At 37.4% G+C, this 16,703-nt stretch overlaps 2 protein-coding genes across 6 annotated transcripts in view; one reads left to right on the plus strand and one right to left on the minus strand.

Moving 5' to 3' along the window:
• The window catches only part of LOC138146881 (immunoglobulin-binding protein 1-like), an 89,270-nt gene extending 89,001 nt beyond the window's left edge, over nucleotides 1-269 (minus strand). Inside the window, exon 1 of the mRNA XM_069069033.1 lies at nucleotides 178-269. The gene's annotated coding sequence lies outside the window, so the exon portion shown is untranslated. The remainder of the gene's footprint in view (nucleotides 1-177) is intronic.
• Nucleotides 270-466: 197 nt separating this feature from the next.
• XPO1 (exportin 1) overlaps nucleotides 467-16,703 on the plus strand; it is a 54,800-nt gene continuing 38,563 nt past the window's right edge. The window contains exons 1-5 of one of the 5 annotated variants that reach the window (XM_069069026.1): nucleotides 467-582; nucleotides 1,114-1,149; nucleotides 4,701-4,832; nucleotides 10,959-11,060; nucleotides 14,878-14,950. In XM_069069026.1, the coding sequence (XP_068925127.1) occupies nucleotides 4,707-4,832; nucleotides 10,959-11,060; nucleotides 14,878-14,950 (301 nt within the window). In that variant the 5' untranslated portion in view covers nucleotides 467-582; nucleotides 1,114-1,149; nucleotides 4,701-4,706. Of the gene's footprint in view, nucleotides 603-645; nucleotides 1,150-2,236; nucleotides 4,260-4,700; nucleotides 4,833-10,958; nucleotides 11,061-12,192; nucleotides 12,240-14,877; nucleotides 14,951-16,703 lie in introns of those variants that run through there. The other 4 variants (XM_069069025.1, XM_069069024.1, XM_069069027.1 and 1 more) reach the window with 4 other exon arrangements.

Below are 16,703 nucleotides of genomic sequence, written 5' to 3' on the forward strand. Positions count from 1 at the left end.
AAATCGGGGCCTGTGGGTCTCGAAAGGGGAGGTGGCGGGAGGTGGGGAGGGAGGCTACTTTTGACTGGCAGGTAGCATTGACCAATCCCCGTGTGACTTCCCCTTGTCTCCCAGCTCCACTCCTCTTTCCCTTGCCTACCACCCCCCCCACCCAGACTCCCTCTCAACCCGTCCTACCTCCCTTCCCCCACTCTGCGGCCAAATCGCTGCTGGAAAGAGGCGGGGGCCTGAGCGGCGGGCTCGTGTGGAGGCTTTAGGTGGGACTGATGGGTCCGCCAGCCAATGGCTGCGTGTCTGACGGCGCGACTGTGGCCGGCTCTGACCAATGAGCTGGCGGGCTGGGGGAGGAGGCCCAGGTTCCAAACGCTCCGCGGCGCCATGGGCTGAAAACTCAACCGAGATGGAATCTCCCAGTCTGAACCGGTTTCAACCGGTTCCGAGTTTGTGGCACTAGAAGGAGGGGGAGAAGCGGCGCGGCGGCAGCAGCAGCAGCGGCGGCGGCAACAGCAACATCCACAGCAATAGCAACAGCCCCAGCAGCAGCGCTTGTTCCAGTCTTTGCTGCTGCCGGCCGTGCAACCACCCAGAGGGGGAGGAGGGAGCCACCAGTCGCTGAGGAGGAGGAGGAAGAGGAGGGGAGAAAGTTTAGGGGAGCCGGGTTGGGGGGGCCCAGCCGCCGGAGCCGAGTGAGAGAGGGGACTGCGTTGTGGTGGGGGGGGGAAGTCGGACCGCACCTCGCAGCACTGAGCGTCCCCCAGACCGTGGACTTCAGCGGCACCCCCCCCCCTTGCTGCTCCTGCTGCTGCCTAGCCGGAGGGTCCCGTTGGGGCTGAATCTCTGGGACCTGACCCCCCCCCCTCCCCTCCCCCGTCCCTCCTACACCCCAGCGGGATCGTTGATTCATCCGCTTCGTTATCGTTTTTTTGGGGGGGAGGTGCGTGTGAGGGGGGGAGGCGTCATTGGAAGAGTGAAACGTTGAGCTTTTTTTTGTTGCCCTTTTCTCCTCATTTTTTAATTTCCTTTTTTTTTAAGGTGGGCAAACTGTGAAACCCACCTTCGTCTCCCCTCCTTCCCCCCTCCCCACCTTTCCTCATCCCTTCCCAGCCCCCCTCCCCCAAGGAAGGACGAGGCAATTGGTTCAATCTCTGGGTAAGTCGGAACATGTAAATGAGTGATCTTGGGGAGTCTTGGGTGGGGGGGGAGTGTAATCCTGAGGGCTCGGGAGCCAGAGCTGGAACGAACCGTGGAAGGAAAGATCATGGGTGGGGTGAAGTGGGAGGATCGGAGTGGGGGGGCGGTCCGCGGTGCGGCGGTGGGAAAGGCCCCCGAATGGGGGTACGGGCCTTGGTGTGTGGTGTGCCTGCAATTGAATGGAACAGCTTCTACCTCTGGGGTGGTGGGAGGGGAGGGAGGTGGGGTAGACGGCCGCGGGAGGCGAACCGCTGCTGTTGGACTGTAAGTGTGTGCGGGGAGGGCGGGGGGGGGGTGATGGAAGGGAGAGGGACGGTGGTAGTTAGGAGGGGCCCGAAGTGCTAGTTTGAGGGCTTCCCCCGTTGGCTGGGATGATTTGGGGAACAGCTCTGTAAATTATTATGAGTGGAAGTTTCCAGAAATATTGAGTGCAGCAGCAGCAGCAGCAGCAGCAGCAGCATTGAAACGTCCGCCTGAATCACGTGGCCCCCTGGTAGAGAGAGCTGGGATCGGGAGGAGGGAGGGGCTGCAGTGTAGCTGCTCCCTCTGCAAGCCAACTCCAGGACTCTCGCGTGTGTGTATGTGTACGTGTACACACATACGTGTGCGTGTATTTTAAAGCTTTGGAAAGTAGACCGTTTTGGTTAAAATCGTAAAGTGGTACCTTTATACTTTATACTGAGAGCTTAAATAAAGATCACTTTATGCTAGATGGCTTTATGCACCTTTAGACTCAAAAATATATAAACTTAATTTACTAGGGCTGGCATTCTAGTATGAATACTTTAAATCTACTCCCTTCCCGGGGATGGGGTGTGTGAGGTTGGGGAGGGTAAGAGTGTAGAAAAGGAGCGGGCTTTGTTTTTTAATTCTGCTATGGTCCACTTCTGATCACGTACATTCCTTGTTACACTGGGACTGGGGCGGTGAACTTAAGTCGCATTTGGTCTAAATACCTTTACTGAGTAAGGGCGGGGGTGAGTGCCCCTGACTGAATTCTATAGTTAGAAGTGCAGCACAGTCAATTTTGGGTGGGAGGCCGGCGGAAAGCTGGGGAGGGTGTTTCTCCTGAATGAAGCTGGCTACTTCCCACACACCTAAGTAGCTGTCTCCTTGTATCGACTTGTCTTTGACCTATTGTGAATTTATCTTTAAGCAACGGTTATGATTTTTCTGGTTTTTGGATAGTGGGTGGCAGTGTGTAGCTCTTGGCTTGTTTCTGTTGAAGTGCAAAAGCCTTCACTGGGCCGTACTAGATCAGATAAAATGTTAATCCCTTGTGGAACCCAATTAACTGGTGTTTGGAGTGGAGGGGGCTGCAAGAAAAGGTATTTTACCTGGCAATTGGATATTTTCTTCCGGGTTTTGCTAACACTTAAAATCTTCAATGGAGAGAGGAAGCTTAAAACTGATGGTTAGGAAGGTGAATTTTTCTAGATTTTTTTTTTTTGGAGGGGCTGAACTCAAGACATTGACCACAAAGCTCCCATTTCTGTACTTCAAGCATAGGTGGGTCATTTTGGACATAGTATTGAAAGTGACCCAATACTATCCTTATTGGGGGGGGATTGACTCGTTTAACAACCTTGAAATAGATACTACAGAAGACAGAAAAAGGAATGGGGGGTAGAGGCTGACCCTAATCAGTAAAATGCAGCACTTAAAAGTTTCATAAAAAGCAATTATATAAATTCTTCCATCCATTAACAAATAATGTACTTGAGTAGACCCAAGTAAGAGGGAAAAGTTAAGTATTTCATTGCTAATCATTCAGTCCTAATTAAAGAACACTTTTGAGGTTTAAATTTCCTGTTCCATGAGTGAATTTGTTTTCTCAACTTAAATGTTGCCACCCTTTATTCTACTTAGAATTTTTTAAAATTACATTTGGGAAAGAAAAGAGTAACTGGCACCATTGAGAGCATGTGTGAAAGAGATTTCCATTTTTCTTTGTGTCAGTAGTTATTTTTGACCCAAGATTTTGTAGCTATGCTTATGACAGGTGCTGTGTTCTAAAAATATGTGTTGTGCAACACCTAGATTTAAAGAATTGATGTCCTGGTTGTAAACTAGTTAATAGATTAGTATATTTTGAAAGTAGTTAAGTTGTTTAATCTCTTTAGAAAGTCTTTAAAATAATTTCTGCTTTTTCATGTCTTAGGGTAAATTGCATTTTTAAACTAATATTGACTTTAGGAGTTTCATTTTATTTAATCAAAATGTCATAACTTAATTTTTTTACTTTGAAATTAATACAAAGAAATTACATCTTCAGGGAATAGGCTAAATAAGCCACATCAACTACAAATTAAAAACCATCATTCAATCTTAGGCTTTTGCTTGTAGTTTTAATTTTAGAAAGTTATAATAACATAGTCTTCAACTTTTTCAATGTTGAAAGAATTAATGTAGTTATGACTTCTCATTTTGATATTGCTGGTGAAAATTTCTATGCTATTCCTACTTAATGAAGTTGGTTTAGACCAGAAAGTATAAATGACCATTGGTAGAAATTATTAGTTATATTTAGAAGTAAACAAAAAAGAATACCAAACAATCCATTCATATACTATTGACTGGGGAAAAGGTATAGAAGGGCTTCAAAGATATAAATTTGGAAAAACAAAATTGTAGGCTTTCAGCCAGCTAGGTAAACTCTACTCTATTATAAAGTTGTTGAAAACAAAGTAATTAGGATTTCCCTACATTGCATTTCATTGACAGGCAAGAGAGATGTTTTTTTTATTGGTTCCAAAAACATGTTTTTAATTTGTTTTCTTGGATACAAGCAAATATTGATTTTTCTTTGAGCATGTAGGAAGTTTCATTAGATATTCAAAATAACAAAGTTTTTTAAGAAGCCAAGGGGATGCTAGTGGGTTTGATTATTAAAATAACTTTTTTTCTTATAGGGCCATAGAAGTAGAGCTGGAAAAGGATCAAAAGGGATAGGTAAATTGGCTAAGCCAAGGTCACACAGGTGACCAAAGCTGGATTTGAAGCCAGATCCTCTGAAATTCCCAATCCTGAGCTCTCCTCTCACAGAGTGCTAGAGGGGACCTTAGAAGGTTAGCCTTCTTTGACTTATTGATAACAGATCCACAGACATGATATATTTTTTTAACCTCTAAGGTGACAGTTGTTTAAGGGCCGAATTTGAGATCTGAACCCTGTTCATCTTTATCCCTAGACTAGTACTTAAATGCTTTGCTGCAAACTTTTATTACATGCCCACATTTTGAAGTTAGGCAAGCTAATAGTAGTTGTTTAAGGGGCCCCACTTTGGAAAATTGCGATCATTTTGCTTTAGCCTCAAGTCTGATAATGTCCAATTATCTCTATTATTATTTTTTTTCAGTGAGATAACACCTAAAGTACAATTTATTAATAGTTTTGGTAAATGCTTTGGCTGGAATCAAATAAAATTCCTTTATAAATAAAAATTATTTTTGATCAACAATAACTTCAAGGTATGATCTTCTGTTGTTGGTTTTTTTCTCTATTTGCAGTAATCTATGCCAGCAATTATGACAATGTTAGCAGACCATGCAGCTCGTCAGCTGCTGGATTTCAGCCAAAAACTGGATATCAATCTTTTGGACAGTGTGGTGAATTGCTTGTACCATGGAGAAGGAGCCCAGGTAAAGTATAAAAATTAGGACTGATGAAGATTGAAATGACAATCTGTGGAAAGAAGAATTTTTGTAAGTTATTTTAGAACTTTGATATAAGTGGATTCTGGTGATGAGCCTGCCACTTAACCAATCAGTGTGGTTTGTCTAAGTTAATCTTATATAATAAAGATGTACATAGAATTGGAAGAGATGATTGAAGCTTAGGGATAAAGTAGGATCTGGAATCAGTAATTCAGTTAGTACTATCATTCCTTCTGGAAAAGTTAACTGCCTCATGGTTGTACTTACCATCTCTGTAGCTTAATGGGACCAAAATAACCATTCTTAGCCACAATTTCCCTATGTGTTTTATCTCACTCATTAGATTGTAAAGTTCCTTGAGGGCAGGGCCTGACAATTTTTTCTATTTGTATCAACAGCACCAAGCATAGTCCTAGCACATAGAAAGTAGTAGGTGCTTAAGTCATTCATACATTCAAATAACTTGCCCAAGTTCACATAGGTTGTAAGTATTCTTCTGATATTTAGATATAAAAGTTGTATTAGGGAATATGATTTAATACTCTTAAAGGAGACTTAGCCACACAAACAGGTTTGGAGGTGTGAAATAAATGAAGGCACTTCTGCGAATGCATGCATATGGATAACATGTACACGCATGGATATATGTATTTCCTTTCCTCTTGGCAGTTTGCAGAATTTAGACTTTGGGTAATAATGGTCTTGGTTTTCCATGGAGAATCATGTCCTAAAATATGTAACCCCTGTCAGTTAATGAAGGTTTATTTCTTAATTAGATGACAACAATAGCTGACATTAAAGTTTTGTAAAGTATTTCAAATACATTCTCTCCTTTGAGACTCCTAACAATCCTGTGAGGGGTTTATAGTTAATCATTTGTAATCTTAGTTGAAACCAGCCTTGGATACTTACCAGTTGTGATATCCTGGGCAACTCTCTTAACCTCTGTTTTCCTCAAGTTTCCTCATCTGTAAAATGGGGATAATAATGGTACCACAGTGGTTTGTTGTGAGGGTCAAATGCCATTATAATTGTAAAGCACTTAGCACACTATCCTTGACATATAGTATTTGGAAGGCTAAGCATTTTTACTTTTTTCTAATAGTTGCACAGTAAGAATTCATAAATATTGCACTAGTATGGATTCTTAACAGGCTCTGTTGGACAAATATACTTTAAAGTGACCTGTTGTTTGATTAGAAATCCAGCCCTGAGTATGGCGAGCAATAACTATTTTGTTTCTAAATAAGATTCCTGATTACATATGCCTTGTTACCTAATGTCTCCTCTGGTTTCCAACATGATAAAAAGGCTTAAATTTTTTTTTTCATATACCAATATTATAGAAAAGGAACTATAAAGCTCTTTACTATGATAGTAGGTCAGACTTTAAGAATCTAAGCTGGATGGTTTGTCAAAATGATTATCAGATCTGGTAGATGGGATATGCAATTTTAACACAATTTTAAGTATATTTAGGAATGAACCATTGTAATGCAAATTACAGTCTTAAATGAGGTTCTGATTTAAAATGGTGTTTCAGTGGGGTTTTTTTTTCTTTTAAAGACTTTGTTTTGAGTTTAGGTCAGGACTCCTGAGATGCTATCTTTGTATTCAACTTTTGCTGCTCTTTATATTACTCTTCCCAAAAGTGTATTTTCGAAAAATATACTTTAGAATTAGAATTCACTGTTTAGAATTAAAGTAAGACCAAAATCATCAAACATAAGATGCTTGATACTTACCTTTTCCTTTATGCTACCTAAAATGTGTGAAAATGGTTGCTTTTGGGAGGAACATTTGTACTTAAAAATGGCGGGGAGGGGATTGTGCTCAAATTTGTTATTGCACTGATTTACTGCTTAGAAGATCCTTTCCATATTATCCAGAGAGCACTGTTTGAACCTCTTTTTTTTTTTTGGAGGGCAATTGGGGTTAAGTGACTTGCCCAAGGTCACAAGGATAGTTTTTGTGTTAAGTGTCTGAGGCTGGATTTGAAATAGATTAATCTTAATGTTGATTAATAAGAAGTAAGTTACAAATTTTATTTGAAGGGTTTTAAAATTACAAACCTATTTCCAAAAAAGTTCCTGTTTTGTTAAGGGTTTAATAAGACGAAGTATGGTTCTTTATATATATAGTATGTTACATCCTCCCAACAGTATTTAATGTTAAGTTTTCTCACATTATAAGTCGGTAGCCAAAAGATAGTCACCTACAAACGGAGTCATTCTTTTTTACTTTTTAATAAAAATCTAAAACTGATTGGGTTTGTAAGATTTACTCATGATTTTTTGTTTTATTTTAATCCATTGTTGACAGTGTTTCAAAGGATACTACCAGTGAATTTTTAGCTTCCTAATCTCATAAAGTTCCAGCTTTAGTGTGATCTTTAAGGTCATTAAAAGATCTAACATGATACTATGGTTTCACCAAGTTTTGCCTTTGTGCTAATCTTCTATTCCATGCTGGTAACAAATGAAAAGTGGGTATAGTTTTTAATTAGCTTATCTAGAGACCCATGTGACTTTGGAGGGGAGAAGGAAAGGGTATTTTTTTTTTTTTAAACTGCTAGTGGCTCTTGATGTGTGGATAGAAGCCTTTCTACAAATGGATGACATGAAGCACCAGAGCAGGAGTATGCAGTAGTGCTACCTCAGATGTAGAAGCAGTTTCTTAGGAGACCAGAAGAAATAAAAGGCAATTCTAAGGCCCAGGAACCACATGTAGAATGTGAGTTGTGGAAACGATATCTGACTTTTTTGTGTATAGAAAAAAACTAAATATTTTGACTAATTTGAAAACTAAAATGTCAGTATATCATAAAATTCAACAAAATCCAAATGCCTGCACTTTAGAAAGTAATACATGAAGTGTGATATTAGATGGCTAGGGGAAAAGTGGTATTTCTCTTTCACTATGACATTCTTTTGATTTGGTAGCATTATTTTAACTCAATAATTCAGCCTATTAGAAATGTCAGGAAAATATTTTACCAGGAATTGTATAGCTTTAGAATAATGTTTAGAATTCTTAAACATTTTTCTTTTCTTTTTCCTGCTTCACTGATGTGATGCTAGGTTTTTGTTGTTAATTGTTTAAGAAAACTAATTGGAGGCAAAATTTATAGGTGTTAGCTGAGAGAAATAAAATTTTCTTCTTCTAAAGTTATTTTTATTTTAGCATTGACTATGAGATCACATGTAGATTCTCACAGGTAATATGTTGAGAACTTTCCTGTGGGCAGCGTGCATGTTACCAAGTGTCTTTCTACTATGGTATAACCCCACCACAATTCCATTGTATACTGAGACTCACACGAAGGCACCGAAGCATTCTTAGGCCCACTCAGTGATTGCTTAGGAAATGTTGAACAATGTTTTGACTCCTTTTATAAATGGCACCTGGCTTTCCTGCTTCTGGGAATTAGCACATCCTAAGCTATGGAGAAAATTAAAATCTGTAGGGCCCCTGATGCCTTCTCTATATCCTCAACAATTATTGATATATAGATACCCTGCTAAAGTAATATAAATTTCAAGGAAATAATATATGGCTCTTTACATAACAAATATTTACTATCTAGTTCCTTTGTTATCACTTGATAGATGATAAATTTTTGTTAATAAATTGTAAAATGTTTTTGACATAAGTACAATTTAAATAAAGAGATAATGTGTTGTAGTAGATAATGGGCCAGCCTCAAAACCAGGAGGACCTGAGTTCAAGCTTTATCTCCATCACATACTAACTGTAACCCTGGGCATATCTCAGTGTTCTAGGCAGTTCTTTAAGAATATAAGTTTTAGAGGAGGTGCCACGCTACATTAGTAGAGGGAATTTCCTATCCTGGCTATAGCTCTGCCAATGAAAAAATAAAAAGATATTTTTTCTACGTTTGACATCATGAAAAGGTTAGTTGAAATATTGACTTGAAATAGCATGATTCAGATCAGTCCAAAGATTGCCTAGTCACTGAAACAAATTGAGATAAGTACATTTGCTTGTCTTATGCCATGTTGTAAACTAGGCATCTGATATGTAAAAATACAAATGTGAGTTACATGTAATGTGAACTTCTGATTAGAATTGTTTGTTGGAATTGTGAAAGTCATAAAGAACAGAACTTGTTATTTAAATGTTTAAGCTTTTTTTATTGGTTAGATCTTATGGAAGGTAAGATTTAATGGCCCATATACATTGAAACCTGATAATTAAGGATCATGGGTAGTTTAGAAGCTTCATTTTTCTAATAGCTTGTGTAGCCACATGGCTTCAATAGGAAGAATCTTAGAGTTGGTATTCTAACTGTGCTGAACTTATAGTTGTGCTATCTCAACGTTGAAATAACAAATAATTCAAATAAAGGACTAAGAGGTATTAGTGTGGGGGAATACTGAATTTGGAGTTAAAGGATCATAAGATTTAGAGGTAGAAGACATCTTAGAGAGGGCCATTAGTTCAGTCATCTCATTTTACAGATTAGAAAATTGAAGACCAAAGCTTTTCTTACCTTGAGTCAAATAGTTGTAGAACCGGAAACTGAATACAAGTCCTCTGATTCCAAATCTAATAGTCTTTTTAAGATAAGCTAACTCCAGGCAAATCTCATTCTGCCATTTACAAATGTCACTTTGGGTCATTAACCACTATAGACTTTGGTTTCCCTAAATGTAAAATAAAAGTGTTAGACCAGATTATCACTAAAGTTACTTCCATCTCTTAACTCAAGCTTATAATAGATTTTAAGGAAATTAAGACAGGTTGGAAAGAATTGTTGAAGAGCAAATAGGTGTCATTCAAGATGAGTATTGAAAGGTGAGTAGCATTTTGATTAATGAGCATAGGTGTGAAGAAGATAACTAACCATATTGGAATACCAGATTTAAGGCCTTCAAAGTTGAACTGGAGCCAGATTAGAAAGAAGGGACTCTGAATGCATAGAATAGTTCCTTTGAAAGTAAGGACCAAGTTACATAATTTTTCTGTTGTTTGTAAATAATGCTTATATGATATGGATTCTTGGGTTTTTTATGAGCAGTGTTCTGTCCTTTTGTTTGCTTGGGTGATTCTCCATGCTTAAGATTTTTAAAAATATTCTTCATCTTAACTATAGTTTTTTGTTTTGTTTTTTGTAACAGCTGAAATTTTTTCCTTCCCACCCCAAATTATAACTTTATGCAGTTTGATTTTTCTGCCCCTCTATATGGGTTGTTAGAGGTGTGTGTGTGTGTGTGTGAAAACACATATATGTGTATATTTAAATTAATAAGTACACACCAAGTACCTTCTATGGGCACTATGTTAGGTCCTAGGAATACAAAGAAAAATGAAATAATCCCCTTAATGAATAAATTTGCTTCAAAGAATATTTGTTTTTATCACACTGACCCTTTATTCTAGGGTTAAATTTATAAAAGTATATTATTTGCTAAGATACAGGGTGTAAGTAGTGTTTTACTATGGTAAATACTCTAATGAACTTGAATGATTTAAATTTTTTTTTAATTATGCTTAGAAAAAATACAAAGGAATTAGTCTAGGTATTCAAACTGTAGTTTAATGATAATAGCTAGCATTTAGCACTTTTAAGACATGCAAAATACTAGGGTGATGCAGTGAATAGAGTACCAGCCCTGGACTCAGGAAGACCTGGATTCAAATCCAACCTCAGACACTTAACACCATCCGTGTGAACTTGGACAAGTCACTTAACCCTGTTTGCCCTGCCTTCCCCCCTCCAAAAAGCCAAAAAAAAGCTGAATATTAACTTATTTGATCCTATTAACAACTTTGAGAGGTAGTTGCTGTTATTATCCCCATTTTGCTGTTGAGGAAACTGAGGCAGGCTAAAGTTAAGTGACTTGTCCAGGGTCACACAGCTAGTAGTATGTAGCTGAGGCTGGATTTCAACTCAAGTCTTACTGACTCTGGGCCTACTGCTTAATCTAACACTACCTCTGCAATGTAGTATTATGTATAAGAAACTACTCAAAGCATTTGTTGGATCTGCTTGAGAAAAAATAATGATTAATTATACTTCTATTGATGTTTTTTAAAAGTAAAATTAGCAACTTTTAAAATCTTTCCTGTTTTTTGTAACTTTTTTAGCAAAGAATGGCTCAGGAAGTCTTGACACACTTAAAGGAACATCCTGATGCATGGACAAGAGTTGATACAATTTTGGAATTTTCACAGAATATGAACACGAAAGTAAGCAAGTGGTGGTTTTAAAATTCATACTTCTCCATTTCTTCCATACAGAAACTTTGAGGAAGGTATCTCATTTAGTGCACTAGCATTTGTTACTTCAAATCATTTTGTCCTGTTTAATTACTGAAGTTACTTCAAATTTTAATCCACTCTAAGAAACATAACATTTCTTTTTGTACCCTTGGCAAATAGTCCTAACAATTAAATTATGAAGTTTTGTTCTCAGGACTAGTATGCAAGGTGTGATTTTTCTCCCATCCCCACTTTTTTAAGAGTTTATATGTATGCAGGTCTGAATTGTGTAGATTCTGATTATTATTCAGAGATGAAACATAATCTAATCAAAGGGATTATTTTGGGCAAGTACAGGCCTATGGTTAGCTTTAAACACTGACACCATGTACCAATGCTTTTAATGGGACAGTACTCCGTTTTTATCTGCAATTTAAAATGTATGATTCAGGTTTTGTGTTTTGTTTTTTTGTTTTGTTTTGTTTTTTTTTCTTAAAAGTTTGAACAGAAAGACTGATCAAAATGTGTTTTGACTGTTTTAAACTTGATTCTCACTTTGCTGTAAAATAATTAAAAGTAATAAAATTACATGCATGGCATTCTGTTTAATATACACAAAGGTTTCTCTATTTGTATGCTTTGTGTTAAAACAGAAACTAGCCATCTTCACAATTTGTTTCTGAAATCAGATTGTGTTAATTAACAGTTTTTAAAATATTAAATAGTTTTTAATCTTGTAAATTTTAGGGAAAATTACAGTTCAGAACTTCCTCAAAGTGCTAACCTTAAGTAACAGTGTTTGCCTGTTTGCTTGGCTGGTAAATTTTGCTTTTTATACTGACAGACATTACTAATGTTTAAGTTGATTTATCAACAGTATTTTTAAAAACTCAAATTTGTCTTGTGAAAAATGAGATGATTAGAGGAACAGAAAGAAAGCAACAGGTAAAGAATTCTTCAATTTACATAAATTACAAATGATTTGGTGCTAAATTTATGCACTCTGACATTTGGCTTTTTATGCAATCATTTTTTTCTTTAAAGCTGTTTAACACTACCTGATATTAATCATAATGTTCCATTATGTTGATTGCTTGTAATAGGAAGAAAAGGGGTGTCTTCCTGTGCAACTGACACAGCTAGGCTTTGACGGCAGGCCTCCACAAGGTCTACCCTTTTGATTCCCTTTAACTGAATTCTGTTCATCAATTGTTTTTGTTTCTTGGGAGGTGGGCGGGGAAAGGGTATTCAATGCATAGAATGAGTAATTAAGGGTGCAGTAGCAATTTCTACCATAGGGATCATTTCATGCATTTCTTTTTTCATTTAGTCTTTGCTGTTTATCTGTCCCTCATCTTCATAACTCAGCAGTGGATTTCCACAAGTCTTAAGGCATGGGATAGTGTGAAGCAGAAATAGAGCCTCTTAGGAGTGCCTTAAAACTTTTTGAAGTATTTGTAATTTTTATAGTAATTTCCTTTTTAAAAAAAATCCATTTTGAAATTCTGAACCAAATTTCCCACCTTCCCCCCCCCCACCAAAGTTAGAGGCTTCTTTATGCCATAATTTTCTGTAATCTAAAATTTTTAATTCCCTAGCCTAATTAACCTGATGGTAAGATAGTGGTATAAAAGGTGCTTTGAACTTTCTTGGAAAGGATTTAATTGGATTTTACCCCTAAACTGTCTAGTGGAGTGACAGAAAAATTAAGTTCAAATAGTTTCTGTTTTGTGATGATGGTGGGGTGGGCAATGAAGAACTAGTAAAGAGACAGTTGAATGATAGAAAAGAACTGCAAAACAGTAACAAAGTTTGGGAATATGAAAATATGTAACGAGGAAGATGGGAAATGTACATAAACTTTACTATAAATAACATTTTAAAATGATAAATGCTTTAATTCATGTTCCTCACAGTGATAAAACGTTAAATCATTGGTCCAGGTTAGCCTTTTATTTCTGTTTAAATGACAAGACTTTCTTTGGAGGCATTTGTGTAGAAGGGAAAAAAAAAGATTTAATAACCCCCAGATTATATGTGGCTGGTGCAGGGTTTTGTTTTTTGGTTTTTTTTTTTTTTTTTTTGGTTTTGGTTTTTGTTTGTTTGTTTGTTTGTTTTTTGGGGGTTTTTAGCTTTAAGGTTGTTTTATGAAGCAGCATTGAGTTTTTCTCCTCACCCCTACCAATTTTTGATTTTCATATATACACAGCATCGTATTGGTTTTTAAGAATGTCATGCTATAATTTCATAGTGGACAAAAGTTTTTCATAAATTTAGATGAAGGCATGTTGACTTATTTGAACTTTTCAGAATTTCAATGATTTAATATTTATAATCTTTATTTTTATTTTTTTGCTTTTTGGAGGGCAGTTGGGGTTAAGTGACTTAACCAGGGTCACACAGCTAATTATTGTGTTAAGTGGGTCCTCCTGACTCCTGGGCTGGTGCTCTATTCACTGCGCCACCTAGCCTCCACCAATATTTATGTACTTTTAAGGAGATAAAGGGATTATAACTAGATAAGTTTCCATATTTACTGCTGATTATGAAAACATAAATTGCATTAATCTGTGATTGCAGAAGTATTTTGGCCTCATGTTTTTCCAGAAATGTTCTGCAGATGCAGAATTTGAATGGCCAATTTTTCTTAGAAATGTATGCAATGTAAAAATGAAAGAAAACAGCAAAAACATCTACCTATATATTTTTCTTAATACAGTGTAGCTTGGGACAGTCTACATTGTGATTTGGATAATATGACCATTAATATGATCCCTTTGGTTGAAATACTAATGATCCTATTTTACTGTGTAATAACTAACCATTTTAAAGATGAACTCTTATTCGCAGCCAAAACTTGCAATCTAAACTTATGTATGTGAATGAATTTACCTTTCAGATATTATTATTACTTGTCTTCCTCCAGAACAAAATACTTAGAGACACCACAGCATTTTTATTCCTTTTCTTCTTGCCTGATCATTCTAAATTGGTCGTTTTTATTATTTTGAGTAATAACGTACTAAGAACAAATACTTGACTATTTAGAGTAACAGGAGGAAGAAATGGCTTATCAAGTGGTCATTCTTTTTAACTCATGCTATTAGTCATGATTTTTATACTTAGGAATACCTGGAAGGTAAAGAATAATTGATTGCAACATGCATTCTATGTGTTATTTTGACTGTGTTCAAAAGTTTATCTTTAAATAAGTAGAAATAGCTACCTTAGGGGTGGGCATTAAAATTAAGTAAACCTGTGGGTTGTCTTGCTGCTCCTTAAGTAACACACCAGTGAAGTTTGTGACCACTTTCTATAGAAAGTACCTATGAGAATGTCTTATACTTTGCCAAGAGTTTATTATATAACTCATAGAAGAATGCTAGGAAGCTTGATATACCATCTAAGCTACTAAATTCATAGAAGTGTGGTTGTGTTAAAGTACTTGGGCATATAAACAGTCAATTATGCTGCGAATTCATATCTGGCTACTACTTTCTTTTCTACAGATAGCCCATTTGGCTGCCAAAGGGCCTTTTATTTGGTTCTTCCTCCTGGTGTGAGCATGATCAAACAGCAGGACTTTATATAGTATAGTAAACAATAAAACAAGGAAAATGCATGAACAACTCAGTAATTGGGTGAATAGATTTTTGTTTAATGTATGTATAATTAAATTTGGTAGTTTAATACCTTTTTGAAACTTTAGATATATACGTGTGAATGTCTGTCTGAATGTGAATCCTGAAAGTTATTATCAGCCTTAGAACAATATGTTCACATACCTCTGTTATCCAATTTTCAGTATTATGGACTACAAATTTTGGAAAATGTGATAAAGACAAGATGGAAAATTCTTCCAAGGAACCAGTGTGAAGGTAGGAATTTGTTTTTAATGATTGTAACTAAGAAAGGTGTCAGTCTTAGGCTTTAATATCTTAGGATCAGCTAGGTGTTGGAATGGGAAAACTTGAGTTTGAATCCTACCTTAGACATTTAATAGATCTGTGACCCTGGGCAAGATACTCACCTTCTCTCAACCTTGGTTTTCTCATTTATAAAATGGGGGTGATAAGGTTACCATGAGGACCAAACTAGATATACATGTAAAGCATTTTGCTTTTTGAGGCATTCTTCTCTTGGCTTTTTGGGCCTCTTACCATCTGAGTCAGTCTACCTTTTAAGGTGTTATTTTTTTCAGCATTTTTTGTGGTCTCTTGTAGCAGGCTGTTGACTCGATTTTTCATTATTTTCTTGCATCATTCTCATTTCTCTTCCCAATTTTTCCTCTACTTCTCTTGATTTTCAAAATCCTTCTTGAGCTCCTCTATTGCCTGCTACCAGTTCTTATTTTTTTTGGAAGATTTTGATGCAGGAGCTTTGACTTTGCTGTCTTCTTCCGGTTCTGTGTGTTGATTGTCTTTGTCACTGGAAAAATGATTCTGTAGTTTAATTTTTGCTTCCTCTGTTACTTGACTTTTGAACACTTGTCACAGTAGAACTCTGCTTCCAGAGTGGAGAGTGCTGTGTCGCAAATTTCTGGGGTTTTGCACAGCTGTCAGAGCTTCTTTTAGGCACCTGCCTCAGAACTGTGAGGAAGACTACCTCTCTACAGCCTCAACAAGCTCTGCCACACTAGTGCTTTTCCCCCCAAGACTGCGACCCAGATCCAAGCAGGGCAAAGCAAGAGAATCCTGCCTCTCAGCAAAGAGATTCCAACAATTGCCCTCTGGTCAGCCACTTGGTGCCCCCACGATTTGTCGGCCAGGAGTTCCAGAAGTACCTGCTATGGCATCAACTGCAGCCGGCCACCACTTCTGCCTCCCTGGGGGCAAGGCTGGACTTTGCTCTTCTCTCCCCCAGTTCCAACAGCATTCCCCCACTGACCTCTTACTTGGTCTTTGGCATTTATGGGTTGTGAAGTCTGGAAACTGCCATGGCTACCAGTGATTCACTCTCCTACGGTCTGCTCTGTCCAGTCTGTCATTGGTTGGGGCCACCCCAGATCTGGGCCTACACTGCTCATGTGGGACTACTCAGCCCCTGTTCCTGTTGGCCTGCCAGGTTGCCTTCAGCAGGAGATTTGTTTCTCTGTCACTTTGTGGGTTCTGTAACTCTAAGATTTGTTTAGAGTCTTTTTTTTTTTTTTAATAGGTATTGGAGGTTGTTGGAGCAGAATCCCAAGCAGGTTCCTGCTTTTATTCTCCCATCTTGGCTTCGTGCCCCCCTCCCATGTAAAGCATGTTGTAAAACTTTTTAAAGCTAGCACTACATTAATACTAGTGTTTTTTTATGTTCATTTAGGCATTGCATTGTAAGATGACTTTATTCTAAATTCACTTGGTTGAAACTTTCTGTATTTTACTGGTACTCATAATTTTTACTGTTTTTTTTTTTTTAATTATGTAGCAAACTAGTTTTATTTCTCCTTTGGGGCTGAGGTGGTCTTTGTGAAGAGGAAGAACACTAGTCTTGAAGAAGATTTTTTAAATCTCACAAATGTTTTTAATAACAAGTCCTAATTAAATGGTTTGCTAGTTTCTAGCTATTTCTTGATATAACAATTTTAGTAAAGGCAAGGCAGCAGGTATTAAGCATTTGCTCTGTGACAGGCACATTTTGCTAAACACT

The sequence above is a fragment of the Petaurus breviceps genome, unplaced genomic scaffold (assembly GCF_028583685.1).
Source record: "Petaurus breviceps papuanus isolate PSGF00001 unplaced genomic scaffold, PetGlider_PUasm1.0 90775, whole genome shotgun sequence".
Taxonomy (NCBI): Eukaryota; Metazoa; Chordata; class Mammalia; order Diprotodontia; family Petauridae; genus Petaurus; species Petaurus breviceps.